This window comes from Labeo rohita, chromosome 10 (genome assembly GCF_022985175.1).
Source record: "Labeo rohita strain BAU-BD-2019 chromosome 10, IGBB_LRoh.1.0, whole genome shotgun sequence".
In the NCBI taxonomy this organism is placed as follows: domain Eukaryota; kingdom Metazoa; phylum Chordata; class Actinopteri; order Cypriniformes; family Cyprinidae; genus Labeo; species Labeo rohita.
The window spans coordinates 14,262,969-14,286,871 of record NC_066878.1 but is presented as its reverse complement, the minus strand read 5'-3'; the positions used below and the strand labels follow the sequence as shown (position 1 = coordinate 14,286,871).

At 34.2% G+C, this 23,903-nt stretch overlaps 1 protein-coding gene across 1 annotated transcript in view; it reads right to left on the bottom strand.

The window, feature by feature from the left end:
• LOC127172507 (zinc finger matrin-type protein 4) overlaps window positions 1-23,903 on the bottom strand; it is a 46,146-nt gene that overhangs the window by 1,973 nt on the left and 20,270 nt on the right. Inside the window, exons 4-6 of the mRNA XM_051121804.1 lie at window positions 22,194-22,350; window positions 11,866-12,090; window positions 5,588-5,684 (exon numbers count right to left, since the gene is read on the bottom strand). Of these exons, the coding sequence (XP_050977761.1) occupies window positions 5,588-5,684; window positions 11,866-12,090; window positions 22,194-22,350 (479 nt within the window). The remainder of the gene's footprint in view (window positions 1-5,587; window positions 5,685-11,865; window positions 12,091-22,193; window positions 22,351-23,903) is intronic.

Sequence of the window (23,903 nt, the reverse complement as noted above, 5' to 3'; positions counted from 1 at the left end):
TATATCTCACAATTACGAGAAAAAAAGTCAGAATTTTGAGTTTATATCCGACAATAATGAGAAAAATATCAGAATTGTGGGTTTATATCTCGCAATTCTGAGAAATAATGTCAGAATTTTTTGTTTATATCTCAAAATTCTGAACAAAAGTCAGAATTCTGAATTTATCTCGCAATTCAGAGAAAAATGTCAGAATTTTGAGTTTATATCTCGCAATTCTGAAAACAAAGTCAGAATTTTGAGGTTATATCTCGCAGTTCTGAAAAAAAAGTCAGAATTTTGAGTTTACATCATGCAATTCTGAAAAATGTCAGAATTGAGAGTTTATATAATGAAATTCTGAGAAAAAAGTCAGAATTGTGAGTTTATATCTTGCAATTCTGAGAAATCAAGTCAGAATTTTTCATTTGTATCTCGCAATTCTGACTTTATGACTTGCAACTGCAAGTTTGTATCACAATTATGAGAAAAAAGTCAGAATTGTGGGTTTATATCTTGCAGTTCAGAGAAAAAAAAAGTCTCAATTTTGAGTTTATATCTCGCAATTCTGACTTTATGACTTGCAACTGCGAGTTTGTATCATGCGATTCTGAGAAAAAAAGTCAGAATTGTGAGATAAAAAGTTGCAATAACCTTTTTAATTTTTTATTCAGTGGCGGAAACAGGCTTCCATAAAATGGCACCCAATTTTGGCAAACAAAAACGCCAAATAGTGTACAAGAAAGTACCAAATTAAATATGTATCATTGGATCAAATACAGTCAGTACTCTGTTGCAATATTATATTGTGAAACCTTACACTTAATTATTCAGTTTAAATGTTTTAATGCATTGTTATGGATTGACCACATTTACAATGACACAATCTGACTAGTAAGTAATCAGGGTTTAAATGTAGCTTTTTCATTCTCCAGCCAATTTGGCTACTAAATTTTTAAAGGAAAGTCCACTTCCAGAACAACAATTTACAAATAATGTACTCACCCCCTTGTCATCCAAGATGTTCATGTCTTTCTTTCTTCAGTCGTAAAGAAAAAAAATTTAAATGCGGCTTCAAACGATCCCAAATGCGGTTGTAAATGATCCCAGCTGAGAAAGAAGGGACTTATCTAGCGTAACGATTGGTAATTTTTATAAAAATAATAAAATTTATATACTTTTTAATACCAAATGCTTGTCTTGTCTTGTCTTACTCTTTTCACCTGACTTGTCGTTTAAAGCCGCATTTAAACTGCCTTTTGGAAGTTCAAAATCGGACAACCATATCAGTCCATTATATGGATACAATCCTGAAATGTTTTCCTCAAAATACATAATTTCATTACGACTAAAGAAAGAAAGAAATGAACCCCTTGGATGACAAGGGGGTGAGTACATTATATGTGAATCTTTATTTTGGAAGTGGACTTCTCCTTTAAGGTACCGGCCATTTACAATTTCTACTATCCAAAAAAAAATAATTCCCAAATTAAACCAACAGCTTGCAGCTGCCCACACTGGGTGAGACAAAGGATGTGTATTTTGATATGAGAAGACAACAGGAGATGGACTTTTTCATTAGAGGAAGTGTTCTTATAGATTATGGACTCATATTTTGGCTAGAAGCAATGGTTAACACCTGCATTTTCTAATGAGATCAGGTTGGATTTTTTTCTTAGAAACATTCTTTGTACATTGTTAACATCTTTTTATGTTTTTTTTTTTAATGCTTTATGCGCTTTTTCATTTCCGCAGGTCAAAAAAACACTTTGTCATTGATCATTTTCATTAGTAATTTCATTACCACTGAGTGGAAGTGTGTGTGATGAGTGACCTGAACAGAACTCCGACAATGACACTCATCGCTCTCTTATTGATCCACCATTGACTTTCCAATTCCGGTGTTCGGCACAAAACTGGCAGCAAACGCTCAATTGAGCCGAGTCCCAGAGATTCGAACACTGGACATCCAGACAGATTTGTGACTCTTTGCACTCTGTCAAATGATTAGTTTCAGTGTGTTTTTCAGGTTAATGCCGTGGGGGACTCAAAGATGAACAAACTGGAACAAAACAAAAAGCATGAAATGTAGGTGGCTGATGACCAAATCCCCAGCTCTGTCTGGCAACAATCGCGTAGGTGAGGAGTTCAAAGGGAGCGTCTAAGCAACCATGACTAAACAGGCTTACTGAACGTATGTAAAAGCTCTCGTTTCATGTCATGAAAGCAGTCTAAGTGCTTGCTTTTCTGGCACTACTCACATAAGTGTAAGAGATAATGATAACTTAAAGGGATAGTTCACCCAATTTGTTTTCCTTTTTTTTTGTTGTCAAATCTATATTTTGTTGTACAGCACTTTGGTGCAACACTGTTGCCTTTAAATGTGCTTTAGAAATAAATGTTGACTTGACTTGACTTGACTTGACCCAAGAGTCAACATTCTGTCATTAATGACTAACCCTCATGTCGTTTCAACCTTCGACCTTTGTTCATCTTCAGAACACAAATTAAGATATTCTGAATAAAATCTGAGAGCTTTCTGACCCTGCATAGACAGCAACGCAACTGACTCATTCAAGGCCCAGAAAGATAGTAAGGACAACATTAAAATAGTCCATGTGACATCAGTGGTTCAGCCGTAATTTTATGAAGCTTGAATTGGGCATATTTGTTCAGTTTGGCATGTGAGTATCCTAAATAAGGTTAGGAAGAAATATCCGTGTGTGGACATTACCAGTGCATCCTCTGCAGTGAATGGGCGCCGTCATGAGAGTCCAAACAGCTAATAAAATCACAACTAATCCACATGACTCCAGTCTATCAAATAAACTTCTTGTGAAGAAAAAAAAGTTTTGTGTTTATAAGAAACAAATACAAATACAAATCCAAAGTCCTTTACCTATAATGTTGTTTCTGCCAGTGAAAAAGTAATCTTTCCTGCATCAGGAGAGAAATATGCACAGGTCAAACAGCATTTACAAGCCAAAACAGTTCTAAACAAATAATATCGGTGGATTTTGAAGTGAGAAGACAACAGGAGATGGACTTTTTCACTGGAGGAAGCATTATTATTAGGGCTGTCAGTTTAACACGTTAACTTACTCAAAGGGGTCATCGGATGCCCATTTTCCACAAGTTGATATGATTCTTTAGGGTCTTCATGAAAAATCTATAACATACTTTGGTTAAAAATTCTGGTTGTGTAAAACAACACCCTTTTTACCATGTCAAAATCAGCTCTGCAAAAATCATCCCATTCTGAGGGATTGTTCCTTTAAATGCAAATGAGCTCTGCTCGCCCCGCCCCTCTCTACTCTCTGCTGCTCTGAGAGATTGTTTACTTTAGCCGCATTTAGCGCATTTAGCCACGAAACTTGCTAACTAGCACCTTATTAGGAAAGGTGATTGCAGAGATTCATAAAAAAACCTGGTAAAGCTGGATCATGAATGATTTGCGCAAACATAGACGTATTTATGTAGATCAGGAGGCACATTCCCTTCACAAATAAACGTAATCCACTGCATCTTCAGCGGCTCAGATGTCGGGAGTAAATGATTATTTTTACAGATTAATTAAAAACCACCTCATGGATTTTTATCATTATAGGGTAGATTTGTACATACACTGCCAACACACATTAATGTTCAAACAATATGTAAAGGTGAAGTTTGCATCCGATGACCCCTTTAATTAGTTATAAAAATTAACATGATTAAAATATTTTAACACAGTTAATGCACTGGCCCCGCGCCCAGACCTGTACATCTTCTTACATTTAATACAGTTGACTGTTGACAAATATAACGCAGGGCAGCAACTCCATTAATGCAGTTATGCCCTAAAATTCAAGATATTGGTGCAAAAATGCCCCGTAGGCTGTTTTTGTCTCATATTTATATCACATGATATCACGCCAGCAGCGAGAGCAGCACAAAATATAATACAGTGCTGATTTTGTCTCGAATATCACACGTTCAAATTTGAATTTATACAACATTTCAGTAAATAAGAAGTTGGTATTGTGTTATACAGGTATTTTAAACACAATATTATGTTATTAAACATATTACCTTTTAATGTCATAGCAGAATTGTTATGCATCTCTGAGCAACACAGCAGTGTTTAGTTTCTGAATAAATCCGCGTTTTGAATGAATCATGTGAACCAATGACTCAAAGGCCCATTCATAAAGTGAGTCGTTTACATCACTCCTGAATGAATCAGCCGTTCGAATGAATGAATGACTCATAAAGACATTTACTTCCACCTGATGCCATTTTTAGTTTCTTACTCAGAGTATAATTTCATTAAAATAATAATAAAAAATAGGATAGTTCACACAAAAATGTAAATTCTGTCATCATTTACTCAGCCTCATATCGTTGCAAACCTTTCTTTTGTGGAACATAAAAGAAAGTATTATGAAGACTGATCGAAAGCTGTTTAGTTACCAATGACTTTCATTGCATGAACATAAATACTGAGATGTTTCTCAAATTATCTTCTTTTATGTTCCATAGTTTACATTAGGCTGTTGTTGCCTAAATGTTTATGTCTAATACATTTTTAATGTTGAATCAAACAAAATATTTTAGTCTTTCTAAAGCTACAATTTGTAATGTCAACTTGGTACTTTCTCATTTAACACAAAAACAGCTTTAAATAATCTTTTGTGGGTATTTTCAGTCAAATTTATTTTTGCGATTAATTAGAGTAATTAACTAGATTAAAAATTAAAACTAATTATAACTTATTGACTCCTTGTTTCTTATTAACATGCAGCTTTTCGCTTGACAAGATGTTAACTGATGTTTGGATTACTTGTGGATTATTATTATGTTTTTATCAGCTGTCTGGACTCTCATTCTGACGGCACCCATTCACTGCAACTGCACTGATGTACAGTAATGCTAAATTTCTCCAAATCTGGTCTGACGAAGAAACAAACTCATCTACATCTTGGATGAGCTGTGGGTGAGTAAATTTTCAGCAAATTGTCATTTTTGGGTGAACTATTTTTTTAAAACATCACGTGTGAGCCTCAGGGTCCTGTGCGTTGAGGGTCGTCCTTGTGTGCGTTCAATGCAGCCTCTTCTTGTGCATGCATATGAACACGTCTCATGATGAGAGGGTGGAATAAAGCCACTGCACGCCACTCTGTGACAGCTTGGACACGCCTGGCGGTTCCCATCATGCTTGTCACGTTCTTTCTCCTTCATCTCTACTTAATTAACATTCCATGCAGCCCAACACGCTACGCTGTGACCTTGGCTGCTCCGCTGCAGCCTCCGCATGGAAACTGTGGCCCGTACGGTACCGTGAGGACATGGTCCAGTCAGGCGGAATATTGATTCGGAGCAGATATTGATTGCATATACAACACTCCATTAACTCGCATGAATGCAAGTTAACACCTCGTGCTTGCTGTTATGAGTGCTGCTTTTGCAGTTTCGTTCCGTAACCCTTTCTGAACTGTCTTATTGAGTATTATGAGTAATTTCGGTAGAGATGTACTCTCTCCCACATTATCATTATGTGATTCACTGCAGGTTTATATTTGATTTAGTATTTTTTGGATTGGAATTAGATGCAGTGGATGATACTCACTTGTTCTGGTGTTTGGAGCCCTGCAGATGTGCGTGGTATTGTGCCACGGAGTTGAGCGTAACACTGCAGACCTCACATGTGTGACTCCGCTTCAGGCCTATGAGCATACATAAATGTAAACACATCTATTAGACTTAAACTAAGTAAGCTGCTTGATATATTCTAACAGTAAATGCCCTCAAATCTTATCTGAGGGTAGATATAATGCCCTGTTTAGACAAACACCTACAGACAGTTAAAACCCTGAGCATCTGAACATCTCTTCAATGTATATGAATTACATGGATATATTAGCATATAGCCTGAACACAGCGCACTGCTGTTCTTTCTCAAGATAAGTAAATAAATAACATAATCATGAATTGGTGAACATGTCAAAAAAGTAATTTTTCATTAAATTTGACTGTGCTTAAAGAAAAAAGGGTCAATTTACAGGCAAAAAAAAATGTTAGAGCTGTCTGAATATTTTGTTTATTATTTCTATTTACATAATATACATATATATGTATACTTACAAATATTCAGTATTTTGTAGTGCTGCCTTACAGATACAACATATATGTATGTTTGTGTGTGTGTATATATATATATATATATATATATATATTCATAATATCTTTACATAATATATTGCGGTAATTAGATCACCACTACAGAGAATTACATATACATACATTTTATATAATTTTTTTGTCTAAAATTATCTTTAAAATGAGTACATAGCAGTGGGAATCACCACTGACTTGAAGAATTACCAAAAATAGAAATAAATATAATATATAATATGCATTTTTACTTTTATTTTTATTTATTTATTTATTTATTTATTGATTGTCTAAAATGATTTATAAAATGTGTGCATAGCAGTGACAATCACCATTGAGCCAAAGAATCACAAAAAAGATAATCAATTGGACATTTTTAATTAAATTAATATAATTTAATTACATTTTTGAGCTGAAGAATGAACAAAAAAAGCTAATCAACTGAAATTTTTTTATTATATTAATATAAATTTTACTCTTTGTTTTTCCTTTTTTTTAATTTTGTCTTAAATGATCCGTAAAATGTGTACATAATGAGAATTAACACTGAGCTGAAGAATTACCAAAAAAAAGCTAATCAATTGGAGATTTTTTAAAAATAATTTAATTGAATTTTTGAGGTGAAAAATGACCCCAAAAAAGCTAATCAATTGGACATTTTTTAAATTAAAATAATTTAATTGAATTTTTGAGCTGAAAAATGACCCCAAAAAAGCTAATCAATTGGACATTTTTTAAAAATAATTTAATTGAATATTTGAGCTGAAAAATGACCCCAAAAAAGCTAATCAATTGGACATTTTTTGAATTAAAATAATTTAATTGAATTTTTGAGCTGAAAATTTACCTAAAAAAAAAACAAAAAACTAATCAATTGGACATTTTTTTTATTTAAATTAATATAATTTAACTGAATTTTTGAGCTGAAGAATTACAAAAAAAGCCAATCAATTGGTCAATTGGACATTTTTTAATTCAATTAAAATAATTTTATTGAATTTATGAGCTGAAGAATTACCAAACAAGCAAATCAATTGGACATTTTTTTTTATTATATTAATAAAGGTTTTACTCTTTTTTTTTTTTTTTTTGGTCTAAAATTATCCTTAAAATGCGTACATAGCAATGAGAATCACCATTCAGCTGATGAATTACCAAAAAAAAAAAAAAGCTAATCAATTGGACATTTTTAAATTAATACAATTTAATTAAATTTTTGAACTGAAGAATTACCAAAAAAAGCAAATTAATTGGATTTTTTTATTATATTATTATATATTTTACTTTTTTTATTCCTTATTTACTATTTTTATTCCGTACATAGCAATGAGAATCACCATTTAGCCAAAAAAAAAAACCTAATCAATTGGACATATTTGAATTCTATTAATATACAATTTACTCTTTTTTTTCTTTCTTGTTTTGTCAAAACCGATCCTTATAAATGTGTACATAACAATGAGAATCACCACTGAGCTCCCTTTTTTCTCTAAAATGATCCTTAAAATGCGTACATAGCAATGAGAATCACCATTTAGCCAAAAAAAAAAAAAACCCTAATCAGTTGGACATTTGTTTAGTAAATTGCTATTAATTTTTCTCTCTTTTTTCCCCTTTTATTTAGTTTGAAATGATCCTTAAATGTGCACATACTACTGAGACATTTGGTATTAATAAGAAAACATGCATAATTATCAAAGAAATAATGCAGAAGTAATTTTCTTTATGATTTTCTTTGTGCAATATATATATATATATATATATATATAATTAGAATTAGATATAAACAGATTTTAAGAGTAAGATATGACTTGGACTAGTTTTCGTGTCATTCATATATAACGTCCTGAAACGCAGTTGTCCCTGCTCCAGTAAACAGATTATGCACGAAACCAAATATATATGCCTCCTTCACACATAAACATAAGCTTATGTCCACAAATGACTCATACATTCAAAGAGCACGTCTGTTTGTGTAACCATCTAATGTGTGATGTGATTACCACAGGGAGATGGGTTGTAATAAATGACCCTTACATACGCAACACACGACCCTTACATATGCCACAAAGCAAGCACCTCCTCAATTTAAACAAGGAGAATCCTCTGTTATCCCAGTATCTGGTCAATCAGGCCACATAATGAATGGAGGCTCATCTAGAAGCCTCATCAATAACATTTACCACGGATCTATATTCAATCAAAGCCGTAGATTACGTCGGCCTCATCTTTGCAACCACAGCGCCTCGGCTTTTCTGTGCCATTGTGCACGTTCAATGATTAAAAACACATAACAGAAGGGGCCGTGAAACACGCTGATAAGTCGTATCCTCCCACAGCTCTGTCTTCCTACACCAAATCTGCTCTCCGCCACAAACTAGGACAGATCAGTAAATTATAAGCCTGGAAAATCAGTCTCTGGCTTCCTGTGAGGTGGGAAGTCTGATGAAAACGCTCTAAAATGGGATTCGATTACTGGTGAACATTGATTCAGTGCCCTGCTGTTGGCACCACAAACAGACAATTGCTAATGAACAGAAATAGCATCTCATAGTCATAAAAAATGTATATTATAATCTCACAAGCATACAACAAAAATAGAGCGTGCTCAGTTTAGAGAGTGCTTGTACTATTACTGGCGAGAGAAGTACTAGGAAGCCTTAATGAAAACTGCAGCAATGAGTCATATTTGTGAGTCACGAGCGTGATGTGAGGGACGGGACACTTTTCAATCTGAATCTAAATTCAACATTTGTCCAAACAGCAGCTGGTAAACACCTCCCACGAAGTGGTTTCTCGTCCCTGCATGCGTCAAAACTCACCAGCGAGGTGGCTTTGTTGTCTGCAACCTCCACCGTTGTCGGTTTGTTTGGTGAGCAAAGATCTTGCGCTTTGTCGCACCATTAATTACCTATTGATAACTGCCTCGAATGAAAGCTCTTTAACGAGCTGCTGAATAATGCAAAACTTTAATGAAATGCTTGGCGAAAAGACTCTAAGACCATTAAAATGCCTCTACTGAGGCCTGTAAAACAGGAAGGTCAATAGTAAAATGATATCTGTGCTTAAACGGTGGCATTTACGGTGGGGTTATTCATGAGCCATTGCCACAAATGGATGAAAACAAACACTGTTACAATTAAATGTGCTGTTTTAAAAGAACAGTTAAAAAAAATAAAAATTCTGTTATTATTTGCTCACCCTCATGTCTTTCCAAAAGCTTCATTCTTCTGCTTTTTAAGCTCTTTTAAGTTAGCTTTTTTAAGCTTTCTTTCTTTTCGACACAAAACAGTCATTCTTGTACGTGAAATACAATTAAAGGGGACATCGGATGCAAAATTTACTTTTACATGGTGTTTGGATATAAAAATGTGTCTTAGCAGTGTGTGGACACAACCACCATACAATGTTACAACTCCTTTTTTATTCCCCCCAAAACCTAAACGGTCTCAATTATCAAGCCGTTTTGATTTTCTGAGCAGTATGATGTCATATTGCTTAGGCCCCGCCCTATTAGCCCATATTAGCATTTTCCGCCCGCGGCCAGTTGTACCAAAGCCAATAGAAGACAAGCTTGCAACCTTTAGCCAAAAATGGCTAAAGCTCTGAGTGGATCCCTAGTTTCGTGAACGAGTCAGTGGCGGAGAATTAAAGGGAAAGTGAAGAAAACTTTGAAGAAAAGTAAATGAAGGTGGCACAGACAGAAGGCTGTTCTAACGTAGTGTGATCTTACCCAAGCATTCCAATATGCGAATATTATCATAACAACATGAGCTGCTTAAATGAATTAAGTTACAAACATAACTGATATTCAAAATAGTAAGTAGGCGCTGCTTTGTTTACGTTTCGTTTATCTGCGTTTATCTCATATATCTTTGCTTTGGTTTCTCTATTTGAATGAAGAATATATACTATTAAATGCTGGTGATACAGACATGTAAATGTTCTCATGCAGGTGCAGAACGCACATGTTAGTTTGCAGTCGTTTGTAGTCTGTGCACAGCTTTTTGTCCAGATGCTGCCGTCGCGAGGCGACAACACCGTCAGCTTTCATTGCCGTTAGTTCTTTGAAGTCGGCATGGAGTGTCGCAGCCTTAAGGAGAACAGTAGGGCCCTTCGCCCCTATGGGCTGGGCCGTAATAATAATTAAGATGAAAAATCCTAAGGAAAAACAATAAGGCCCTTCGCCCCTAAAGGCTTTGGGCCCTACGGTAATTAACTTGTCCTAGCCAGTTAAAGAATCATTTATACTGGTTATGTGATCCAACTCAAAAAAAAAAAAATCTTCTCTAAGTCTGGATTTTTTTAAATAATGACTTCTTTGCATTATGTTTTATTACTTTATTTTGATTGGTTCATCACACAAAGCTTTGCCTTCAGAAGTCTTGGAAAATAGTGCAAATGGGTCACTTTTTTATACTTTTATGGTATTTTTGCATTATTTTTAACCTTCACTTCTAGAATAAACACATTTCCTGATAACTCACCCCCATGTCATTCAAGATGTTCATGTCTTTCTTTCTTTAGTTGCAAAGAAATTAAAGTTTTTGAGGAAAACATATAGTAGACTAGATATAGTATAGTCCATATAGTAGACTTCAATGGCGGTCAACAGGTTGAAGGTCCAAACTGAGGTTTCAATGCATCTTTAAAGGGCTCCACACAATCCCAGCTGAGGAATAAGTCTTATCTAACAAAACGATCAGTCATTTTCTTAAAACAATCTAAATTTATATACTTTTTAACCACAAATGCTCGTCTTGCACTAGCTCAACTTCACGCATTACTTTGTCAAGTTGCAAAAGTCATGCATGACGTAAGCAGAAGTACCAACCCAGCGGTTACAAAGCAAACATGCAAAGAAAGTTAAACGCCCTTTTACAAAAAACAACGATGTTGGACCATTTTGAAGTTGGAGAAGAAAATGAGATGGAGATTTTTGCCCTACCCTACCTTTTTGAACCCAAAGTACACAGACAAAGTGTGTGACAATCCGTGACCTTTCCAACTTGACTACATAATGTGTGAAGACAAGCATGTGCATCGCAGAGCTAGTGCAAGATGAGCATTTGTGGTTACAAAGTTTATAAATATTATTATTTTTTAACAAAATGACCCATTGTTTTTTCTATATAAGACCATTACTCCTCAGCTGGGATCGTTTAGAGCCATTTGAAGCAGCATTGAGACTGCACTGTGGACCTTCAACCCATTAGCCACCATTGAAGTCCACTGGAGAAAAATCCTGGAATGTTATCCTCAAAAAATGTAATATCTTTGCAACTAAAGAAAGAAAGACATGAACATCTTGGATGACATGAGGGTGAGTAAATGACCAGGAATTTTTTATTCTGGAAGTGAACACTGTATGTGTTAGAAACGACATAAGCATGAGTAAATGATGACAGAATTACTTTTAACTCCATCCAAGTTTCAAGAAACAACTGAAAACTCATCTCTTCCATGAGCATCTGCCTCCTCCTAAAAAGAATCTATTTCTTTCACTTTTTCTATGTTCTTATTATTCCATAATATCTTCCTGTCCTAACTTTTATTGTTTTGAACGATGGCTAAAAAATTGTATAACAGGCCCTTCTTGTGTTTATTGCCATTGCAATGAATCGGTTGTTGTTTTCCTCAACTTCAAGTTGCTTTGGATAAAAGCATCTGCCAAATGAATAAATGTAAGTGTAAATATAAATCTATGTTTTGTCTGTTCCTCTCAAAACATACCGTTTAGATCATCTCCGTCCTCCAGACTTTTACCCAGCTGTGTGAGAAGGTGAGCCTGGGCTGCGTTTTTTTTGTGCTTCTTGCCGTCGTAGTGCTGTCTGGCCATGCCGGGGTTGTTGAACCAGGCCTTACACATTTGGCAGTAGCGGTGTGAGAGCCTGCCATGTATGGAAGGACTTCCTGGGGTGTCTTCAGTCACCATATGCTCGGAATTGGCTGTCACCTCTGTAAAGAGGGCATAACAGACTTAGTATACTTAGTGTACTGTACATAAATTACCAAACAGGCTACAGGTAAAAGCTATTTACAGTCATGGCAAAAAATATCAGCACGCTTGCAATTCTGTCAGAAAACGCAACACTTCTCTCAGAAAATTGTTCCAGTTGCAAATGTTTGGTATTCACATGCGTATTGTTTCTGTTTGCACTGCAACAACACAAAAACAAAAAACAAGGAAGAAAAGTCAAACTTGATAAAATTTCATACAGAACTCAAAAATGGACTGGACAAAATTATTGGCACCTTGTCAAAATTGTAAGAAATAATTGCTTTTCAAGCATGTGATGCTCCTGTAATTTGGATTTAGACACACCTGTGGCAAGTAACAGGTGTGGGCAATATAGTAATCACACTTGCAACCAGTTAAAATGGAGAAAAGTTGACTCAACCTTTATGTTGTGTGTCACACTGAGCATAGAGAAAAGAAAGAAGTGTAAAGAGTTGTCTGTGGATTTGAGAGAAATAATTATGGAAAAACATGGACAATCTTAAGGCTACAAGTCCATCTCCAGAGATCTTAATGTTTTTGTGTCCACTGTGTGCAATATCATCAAGAGGTTTACAGCCTATGGCACTGTGGCTAACCTCCCTGGACGTGGACAGAAGAGCAAAATTAATGAAAAATTACAACAAAGGATTGTTCGAACGGTGGATAAAGAACCCTGATTAACTTCCAAACAAATTCAAGCTGATCTGCAGACACAGGGTACAACAGTGTCAGCTCGCACTATCCGTCATCATCTGAATGAAAAAGGGACACTATGGTAGGAGACCCAGGAGGACACCACTGCTGACACAATGGCATAAAAAAGCAAGACTGGAGTACCAAAACATATGTGACAAAACCACAATCCTTCTAGGAGAACGTACTGTGGACAGATGAGACAAAAGGAGAGCTTTTTGGTAAAGGACATCATGGCACTGTTTACAGAAAAATAAATGAGGCCTTCAAAGAAAAGAACACAGTCCCTACAGTCAAACATGGTGAAGGTTCAAAGATGTTTTGGGGTTGCTCTGCTGCTTTTTGCACCGGATGCCTTGACTGTGTGAACAGTATCATGAAATCTGATGATTTCCAAATAATTTTGGGGGGGCAATGTAGTGGCCAGTATCAGAAAGCTGCGTCTCCACCAGAGGTCATGGGTCTTTAAGCAGGACAATGACCTGAAACACACTTTAAAAAGCACTCAGAAATGGTTACAAACAAAGTGCTGGAAAGTTCAGAAATGGCCAGCAATGAGTCCAGATCTGAATCCCACAGAACACCTGTGGAGAGATCTCAAAACAGCAGTTGGGAGAAGGCATCCTTCAAATCTGAATGACCTGGAGCAAAAGAAGAGTGGTCCAAAATTCCAGTAGAGAGGTGTAAGAAACTCATTCATGGTTACAGGAAGTGATTGATTTCAGTCATTTTTTGCAAAGGGGGTGCTACCAAATATGAAGTTAAGCGTGCCAATAATTTTGTCCAGTGCATTTTTGGGGATCTGTGTAGAATTGCATCAGATTTGACTATTCTGGTCTGTTTTTTGTGTTGTTCCAATGCAAACAAACAAAAAATAAACATGTGAGTACCAAAACATTTGCAACTGCAATAATTTCCTGAGAGAAGGGTTGCATTTTCTGACAGAATTGCAAGTGTGCCAATATTTTTGGCCATGACTGTATGTGAAAACTCCTTTTTTGGCAACATATGCTTCTGAGAAACTGAGGTTTGGCATTCCTAAAGAAGATGCAGGTTTGAATCCAACATGCATCATATGATCTCGCCCTCCCTTTATGGCCATTATTTTTCTACTTTTTAAAGGAAGAAAATTTAAAAGAAAACATGCAGAAGAAATATTCATAGTGCAACATACCAACACAAGTTAAAGTTAAAATGGCATTTCCATTTCTCATTATATTTACCAATATCCAGTCCACAACAGCAGCTGTGTGACAGCATTAATAACACATATTAGAATTTCCAAGGCATGTGTACGTGATTCATTTGACATATTTTGCTTGCAGTCTGTCTCACCTGTCAAAGTACACGGCACAGGCTCATGTCAATTTGAAGTATTTCATGGGTAAAGAACGCAAATTAGGAACATGGGATGTCCCCTGTGGCTGCAGCTTAATAAGATGCATTCTGAATCTCATGACACTAATATGATGAATGCCTCATAAACAGACGAGAGGTAATTTGTCTCGCACTAGCAGGTATAAGTTTGTGTTTTCCTTATCTGTTTTTGAGAAGTGAATTTTTATCACAAAGGCGAGAACAAGGGACATTTTCACTCATCTAATTATACTCTGCTATAGTAAATGACAAACAAGAGACTACACTGACAGCGATCCCACGTCATAACTTATAAAATAGGAACGGTGAATGGCACAAATGGGGCGTCTCTTGGCTCTTCTGTGGGTTTTCAAGTGGAGGATATCTGGGTAGATGACACTGGCAGCTCTACAAGTGTATTTATAGAAGGTATCAAAATAACTAGATAATGTGAAGCATTCTTTTCCCTTTTTTCCTTCTTCCTTCTGTCTCAATTTTCATCCAATTCCCGGAGGTGTTTGAATGGAAGGTTGTTTTCATTATAACACATAATCAGAGTGTGATATGAAACACTACAGTGACAAATACAGTGGGCTCAGAGTCTGAGACCACAAGTAAAAATGTTCTGCATTTTTTCAGAATTTAATATACAAATGTTTTCATTGCAAATTATGTTTTCAGCGTAACAAATCGAGAATTGAGAAGTTTTGAACTTCTTGGTATTTCATCATTTCTTCTAAAATGCTTTCTGGATGTACTGTTCAAATGTTTGAGGTTAGTATTTTTTTTTTTTTTTTTAATAAAGTCATATTTTTATGGAAGGTAACTGCGAATTTCATTAACAGTTTTTTCTGAGAATAGCATCATATAAACTCACAACTGCAAGAAAAAACTCAGAACTGTGAGATATTATGATGTAAACTCATATTTCTGACTTTTTTGAAATTCTGACTATGTAACTCACATCACTAATATCTCACAAAAGTCTGAAATGACTGGAAAAAAGTCAGAATTGAGAGATATAAACTTATCATTGCAAAACAAAGTCAGAATTGAAATACAAAGTCACATTTGCAAAAAAAAAAAAGTCTGAATTTGAGTTTATATCCCACTATTCTGACTTAATAACTTGCAATTGCAAACTTATATCTCAGAATTAAAATAAAGTCAGAACTGCGTGGAAAAAAAGTGTGAATTGCTAGATAAAAAAGTCATAATTGGGATACAAACTTGCAAAACAAAAAGTCAGGATTGCAAGTTTATATTCCGCTGTTCTGACTTATTACCTTGCAATTGCGAGTTTATATCTCACAATTCTGAGAAAAAAAAGTCAGAATTGCATAGAAAAAGTCAGTATTGGGAGACACAAACTCACATTTGTGAGAAAGTCAGTCAGAATTGTGAGTTTATATCCCACTATTCTGACTTAATATCTTCTGATTGCGAGTTCATATCTCACAATTCTGAGAAAAAAGTCAGAATTGTGTAGAATAAAGTAATTGCAAGATATAAACTTGCAATTGCAAGAAGAAAAGTCAGAATTGGGAAATACAAACTTGTGAGACTTGTGAGAAAAAAGTCAGAAATGCTTGAAAGAAGTCAGAACTGCAAAAAAGGTCAGAATTTAGATACAAACTTGCGAGAAAAAAAGTCAGAATTGTGAGTTTATATCCTGCTATTTTATAACTTCCAATTGGGAGTTTATATCTAACAATTCTGAGAAAAAAAGTCAGAAATGCGTGTAAAAAGTAGGAATTGCAAGATATAAAGAAAAAAAGTCAGAATTGGGAGATACAAACTCGCACTTGTGAGAAAAAAAGTCAGCACTATATTATATATATTATTATATGTTATAACTTGCAATTGGGAGTATATATCTCACAATTCTGAGAAAAAAAGTCAGAATTAAGAGATATAAGCTAACATTAGTGAAAGAAGTCAAAATTAAAATACAAACTTGCATTTGGCAGAAAAAAGTTAGAATTGTGAGTTTATAACCTGCTATTCTGATTTTATAGCTTGCCATTTGGAGTATATATCTCACAATTCTGAGAAAAAAAGTCTGAATTGTGTGGAAAAAGTCAGAATTAAGAGATATAAACTAACAATTGCGGAAAAAAAGTCAAAATCGTGCATTTGCAAGAAAAAAGTTAGAATTGTAAGTTTATATTGCACTATTCTGACTTCATAACTTGCATTTGCAAGAAAAAAGTCAGAATTGGGAGATACAAACTCGCACTTGTGAGAAACAAAGTCAGAAATGCGTCGAAGAAGTCAGAATTGCGAGATTTAAAGTCGCAATTGTGAAAAAAAATGATTTTATAACTTGCAATTTGGAGTTTATATCTCACAATTCTGAGAAAAAAAAGTCAGAAATGTGAAATAAAAAGTTGCAATTTCCTTTTTTATTTTTTTATATTCAGTGGCAGAAATGGGCTTACATTTTTATTCAGTAAAGATGCTTTAAATTGACCAAATGTTAGAGAAACAAATTTCTATTCATCAATTTGTTTTCAACATTGATAACAATAACACATTTTTAATAAAGTTTCTTGAGCAGCAAATCAGCATATTAAAATGATTTGAAGGATCACGTGGCACTGAAGTAATGCTGTTGAAAATTCAGCTTTGCATCACAGGAATAAATTATATTTTAAAATATATTCACATAGAAAACACTTATTTAAAATTGTAATACTATTTCACAATATTTCAGTTTTCGCTACACTTCGATTAAATTTTGATGAGCGAGACTTCTTTCAAAAACATGAAAAAATCTTACCAACTTCGTTTAGTGGAAAGGGGTGCGGATGCTACAGATCAACATAAATCCATAAATCCATGTGTTATCTTGTTTAAACTAGCTTTACAGTAATTGTGTAGATCCGCAGTGCAGCGGTTTGGTCAATTGCTTGGTAATATCAATGACACTCAAGGATAATTGAATCAAATTATATCCTCATCTGTATTCCAGCCTCTCAGACCATTTTGTCTAGGTCTTTTACACCTTATCATTATTATCATAAATATTCAAGAGCTACATAAGGTCTCACTAGAAACATCTGTTCACTTAACATGAAAAATCACCATCACGTAACCACTTTTTGAAGGCGGAAGCAGCCACATAGTGACTATCCGACTGTAACCGAATAATGCTGAGCTACTACTATGACTGCTGAACAAACAACAAAAGGACAGTTTCTTGAACCCTATTATGGTTACTAATAGTTTTAATGGCGTTTCTTAGTGATGCTTGCTATTTAGACAAACACTTTAAAAAGTCAGCGCGTAACTCGTCCCGCTCCATTTGTGCTGTGGACATTAAGGCACATTAAATCATACGGCTTGTTGTTGTATTTTCTAAGCGACTGGATATACAATTGCCGCCTGGTGGATGATAAAACAGGCTAAACTCGCTTTTTGTAGAAAATGTTGTGTCATGTGATGGATAAAACACAATATCTCCACTTAAAGTACCTGTCTTTGGTCAATCAGATTAACAAGCTGAAAAAGGCAGTTCTATCTTATTAGATCTGTTTCAGCATATATGTGCAGTCATTCTGGATTGTTTTCTGTGCTCGTTCTGTTTTGTCTTTATTGGGTCATTTCGCACCCTCAGGTGTCTTGGCCATGCGCAATTATGCACACTAAGTGAGTCAGTGATTTGTTGTTCCTGCTACAGGCCCTGGTCTTATCATAAACACGCTACAAGCGACAGTCTTGAGAATGGAAACCTCTAATATGCCTATGCGCTCACATCTGAATATATAAAATGAAGGATTGTTGAATAAAGTCATTATTTTTGTTTTCTTTGCATACAAAAGTAATCTCGTAGCTTCATACATTTACCTTTCTGGGCCTTGAATGTGGTAGTTGCGTTGCTGTCTATGAAGGGTAAGAAAGCTGTCAGATTTCATCAAAAATATCTTAATTTGTGTTGTGAAGATGAACAAAGGTCTTACAGGTTTGAAACAACATGAGGTTGAGTAATTCTAGACAGAATTTTCATTTTTGGTTGAACTATCCCTTTAAAACACCTTTAAAACAACTTAAAGTGACATTTTCTCGTAATAACAAGATATTATGTCATGAAACTACATCTTTTTCCCTTTAAAACAACATATTTCTCGTAATAACAAGTTGTTGAAATGACTTAAAATGACATCTTTTCTCCTAATAACGAGATATGTTGTTAAAAAACAACATATTTTCTTGTAATAAGATGTCATGTCGTTAAAACGACTTCTTTGTCATAATAACGATGTTATGTCATTAAAATGACATCCTTTTCTCTGTAAAAATACAGAGTTCTGGCATGAAACTCTAGACGGCGCAATCCCGATACTCTGTAAAAAATAAACAACACAATTTGTTGAGTCAGCTTAAAATAATTTGTTACCCTGCTGCCTTAAAATTTTAAGTTCAGTCAACTAAAATAAGTTTATTCAACTTGAAATGTTAAGTTGTACTAAGTAACAACTTAGATATTTGTGTTTGCTAAACTTAACAGAGGGGTAAGTAACCCAGCTGCCTTCAAATTTTAAGTTGATTCAACTCAAATATCTAAGTTGTCATTTCAAGTTGAATAAACATTTTTTGAGTTGACTGAACTTAAAATTTTAAGGCAGCCAGGTTACAAATTATTTTAAGTTGACTCAACAAATTGTTTTTTACAGTGTAGGTATAACTCAATCTGACCTAATGACATCATCACATGGCACAGCTGACCGGTTCTCTCCTGTATCAGTAGCCAATGAGCTCAAACATATGACTAGTGCTAGATGTAAGCAGTTTTGCAGCATGCTTCAGAAATCCTCCATCTTCCCCAGCTCCACCTGTATAGATCTGCTATGAGGTGATTCATGTCTGCTACGGAGGTTATTCATATATGTTATATGCTCACAGCAGCATGTTGTGGATGTATTGTCTCTGCCACATCAGCAGTGTAGCAGATCTATTCGGCCAAGACCAAATACATTTACACTGTCATGTACTTTACCATGCCAATCCCTCCAAGAGTTGTTATGACAGAACTACATATTTTCTTGTTAAAACGACATATTTTCTTGTAATAATAAGGTAACGTCATTAAAACGACATCTTTTTCTCTTTAAAACATTTTCTCATAATAACAAGATATGTCGTTGAAACGACTTAAAACAACATCTTTTCTCATAACATCTAGATGCTGTTTTAAAAAAATAACTTAAAACTACATATTTTCTCGTAATAAGATGTAATGTCATTAAAATGACATCTTTTCTTATAAAAACGAGAGGTTGTGTTGTAAAAAATTACATCATTTTCTCATAATAATTATATTTGTCGTTGAAATGACTTAAAACAACATCTTTTCTCATAATAACGATGTTATGTCATTAAAAGGACATCTTTTCTCGTAATAACGGTATGTCGTAAAAAATAACATTCTCTTCAAAACAACATTTTCTCATAATAACGAGATATGTTAAAATGACTTAAAGCAACATATTTTCTCGTAATAACAAGATGTCGTCATTAAAACAACAGCTTTTCTCATAATAACGAGGTTGCATTATAAAAAAATCCTTTTCTCTTTAAAACAACATATTTTCTCATAATTACGAGATGTAATGTCATTAAAATGACATCTTTTCTCGTAATGACGAGATGCTATAAAAAATTGCTTTTTTTTCTTTAAAATATTTTTTTGTAAAACAACATCTTTTCTTGTAATAACAAGATTTTGTCATTAAAATGATCTTTTTCTCTGTAAAACAACATATTTTCTAGTAATAATGAGATGTTATGTCGTTAAAACTTCATCTTTTCTTGTAATAACAAGATGTTATGTTGTAAAAATGCATTTTTTTCTTTAAAATATTTTTTTCGTAATAACGATGTCGTTGAAACGACTTAAAACAACACCTTTTCTCCTAATAACAAGATGTCATGTCATTAAAACGACATCTTTTCTCATAATAACAAGAGTTTGTCATTAAAATGACATCTTTTTCTCTGTAAAACGACATTTTCTCGTAATGAGATGTTATGTTGTTAAAACTTCATCTTTTCTCATAATAACAAGATGTTATGTCCTAAAAAATGACATATTTTTCTCTTTAAAACATTTTCTCGTAATAACGAGATATGTCGTTAAAACGACTTAAAACGACATCTTTTCTCATAACATCTAGATGCTGTTTTTAAAACGACGTAAAAATGTTCTCATAATAAGATGTAATGTCATTAAAACGATATCTTTTCTTATAAAAACGATAATAATAATGTTGTAAAAAATGACATCTTTTTCTCTTGAAAACAACATTTTCTCGTAATAACCATATCGTTGAAATGACTTAAACAACATCTTTTCTCATAATAACTAGATGTTATGTCATTAAAACATCTTTTCTCGTAATAACGAGACGTCGTAAAAAATCACATTCTCTTCAAAACAACATTTTTTCATAATAATAGTTGTTAAAATGACTTAAAGCAACATATTTTCTCATAATAAGATGTCATTAAAACATCCTTTCTCGTAATAACGAGATGTTATGCTGTAAAAAATGCCATTTTTTTCTTTAAATATATTTTTTGTCACTGAAACGAGTTAAAACAACATTTTTTCTCGTAAGCTGTTGTTTTAATGACGACATCTTGTTATTACGAGAAAAAATGTTGTTTTAACTCGTTTCAGTGACAAAAAATATATTTAAAGAAAAAAATGGCATTTTTTACAGCATAACATCTCATTATTAGATGTCATGTCGTTAAAACAACATCTTTTCTTATGAAAACAAGATTTTATGTAATTAAAATGACATCTTTTTCTCTGTAAAACGACATATAATATATGTTATGTCGTTAAAACTTCATCTTTTCTCATAATAATGAGATGTTATGTTCTAAAAAATGACATCTTTTTCTCTTTAAAACAGATGGTCTCGTAATAAGTTATGTCACTGAAACAACATTTTCTCAGAATGAGATGTTATGTTGTAAAAAACAACTTAAAATGACATATTTTCTTGTAATAACGAGATATGTCGTTAAAACGACATATTTTCTCATAATAATGAGATGTTGTCATTAAAATGACATCTTTTTCTCTGTAAAACTACATAGTTTCTTGTTAAAACTATATCTTTTCTCGTAATAACGAGATGTGTTGTAAAAAATTACATCTTTTTCTTTTTAAAACAACATATTTTCTCGTAATAACGAGATGTTATGTTGTTAAAACGGCTTAAAACATTTTCTCTGTAAAACTGCATATTTTCTTGTTAAAATGACATTTTCTTGCAATTATGAGATGTCGTAAAAATGACATTCTCTTCAAAACATTTTCTCATAATAACGAGATGTTGCATTGTTAAGAGACTTAAAACTACATCGTTTCTCCTAAAAACAAGATGTCATCTCATTAATAACATTAAAAAAAAACACAAACAACACAAAAACAACAAAAATAAATCAATGTGTGTCCCGAAGATGAACAATGATCTTATGGCTTTGAAACGACATGAGGGTAACTAATGGGTGAACTATCCCTTTAAATCACTTTTCTTCCCCATTCTGATGGTCATTTTGAACTTCTGCAGATGCAGATTTGCTGCCATGTGATTGGCTGATTAGATATTTGCATTAACATGCCGTTGAACTGGTGTATCTAATAAAGTGTCTGGTGAGTGTTTGTTTAAAATGTAGGTTTAGAGATATTAAAGAAGGCCCTTACTCTGACTGTGAGCAGTAGTCATATCATATCTCATATGATACCTCATCAAACATCAATAATAAATAATAACTTGAGCATTAATAACGATGAACTCATTCTCAAGAATAATTGCCTCATTATCTCATATTCTGAGTCCATCCATGATTGAACAGGTCACTTCCCCACTGGCTGCTTAGGACGTCATATACACGTAAAACTCATTTAAGTATAAATACTGATCCAGGAACAGCACAGCCTTTAAATATGGTGATCTAGAGAGTGTGAACCTGATTTTAGACCAGCACCTCCTACCTTTAGATGTGATGGCAGGTGGCTCCCCCAGCAGTAGCCTTAGTCTCTTGGCGTGGATCTTACCCTGGTAGTGTGACTGGGCCACCACCGCCGAAGTGAACGACATATTGCACAGCGTGCAGCACTTGTTCTTGTCCACGTCTCCCTCTGCACTGCCCTGGGACGACACAGAGACAGACACATACTCTGATATCCTTTTTAACAGGACCATTTATCACCTTCAGCTAATAATACAGGAGAACAGGATGATTTATGAAGCAAATGTGTTATTATAACTTTAAGAGGAAGATATGAAATTTGGCCGTCAAATTGGCAGATGTGGGTCGCGCTGTGGAGAAGTAATTTACAAACTTCTAAAAACAGTGTAGCGTCTATTCTACTTCCTGCACTGATGTAACCGCTCTGAATTTGTCATATTGACTGATATTGGCTCTGAGCAGTGTTGGGGAAGTTACTTCGAACTAGCTACTAGTTACTAGCTCAGCTTGTCAGTGTATATATAGCAGTCCTTGTCCTTGTGAAAAATAATATTTTTTTCATAATAACAAGATGTTATGTCATTAAAACGGCATCCTTTCTTGTAATAATGAAATGTTTTGTTGTTAAAAGACATCTTTTTCTCTTTAAAACTACATTCTCGTATATTATGAGAATGTCATTTTAAAGAGAAAAAGATGTTGTCGTTAAAACATCATCTTTTGCGAATTAAAATGACATATTTTCTTGTTAAAATGATCTTTCCTCATAATAAAGAGATGTTATGTCGTTAACAACATCTTTTCTTGTAATAACAAGATATAATGTTGTTAAAGTGACATCTTTTTCTCTTTAAAATGACATATTTTCTCGTATAAACAATGTTGTTAAAATAAAAATGTTTCTTAATAACAAGATGTTATGTTGTTAAAACATCATTTTAAAATGTTCTTGCTAAAATTACATCTTTTGCCATAATAATAGGCAATAAAATTAATTTTTATTTTAAATGTATTTTTATATACATTTTAAACAATAGAAATTTGGACTGAAAATCAGTAATTAAAACTAAAAAATATATATTTTTCAACATGTATATTAGTAATATACACTGACCAAAATTATAAATGCAACACTTCTGTTTTTGCCCCCGTTTTTCATGAGCTGAACTCAAAGATCTAAGACTTTTTCTATGTACAGAAAAAGGCCTATTTCTCTCAAATATTGTTCACAAATCTGTCTAAATCTGTGTTAGTGAGCACTTCTCCTTTGCCGAGATCATCCATCCACCTCACAGGTGTGGCACATCAAGATGCTGATTAGATGCATGATTATTGCACAGGTGTGCCTTAGGTTGTCCACAATAAAAAGCCACTTGTGGAGTTTTGGAATGTGCAGTTTTACTATATTGGGGGGGGGGGGGTCCGAAAACCAGTATCTGGTTTGACCACCATTTGCCTCACGCAGTGCAACACATCTCCTTCGCATGATCAGGTTGTTGATTGTGGCTTGTGGAATGTTGGTCCACTCCTCTTCAATGGCTGTGCGAAGTTGCTGGATATTGGCAGGAACTGGAACACGCTGTCGTATACGCCGATCCAGAGCATCCCAAACATGCTCAATGGGTGACATGTCCAGTGAGTGTGCTGGCCATGCAAGAACTGGGATGTTTTTAGCTTCTAGGAATTGTGTACAGATCCTTGCAACATGGGGCCATGCATTATCATGCTGCAA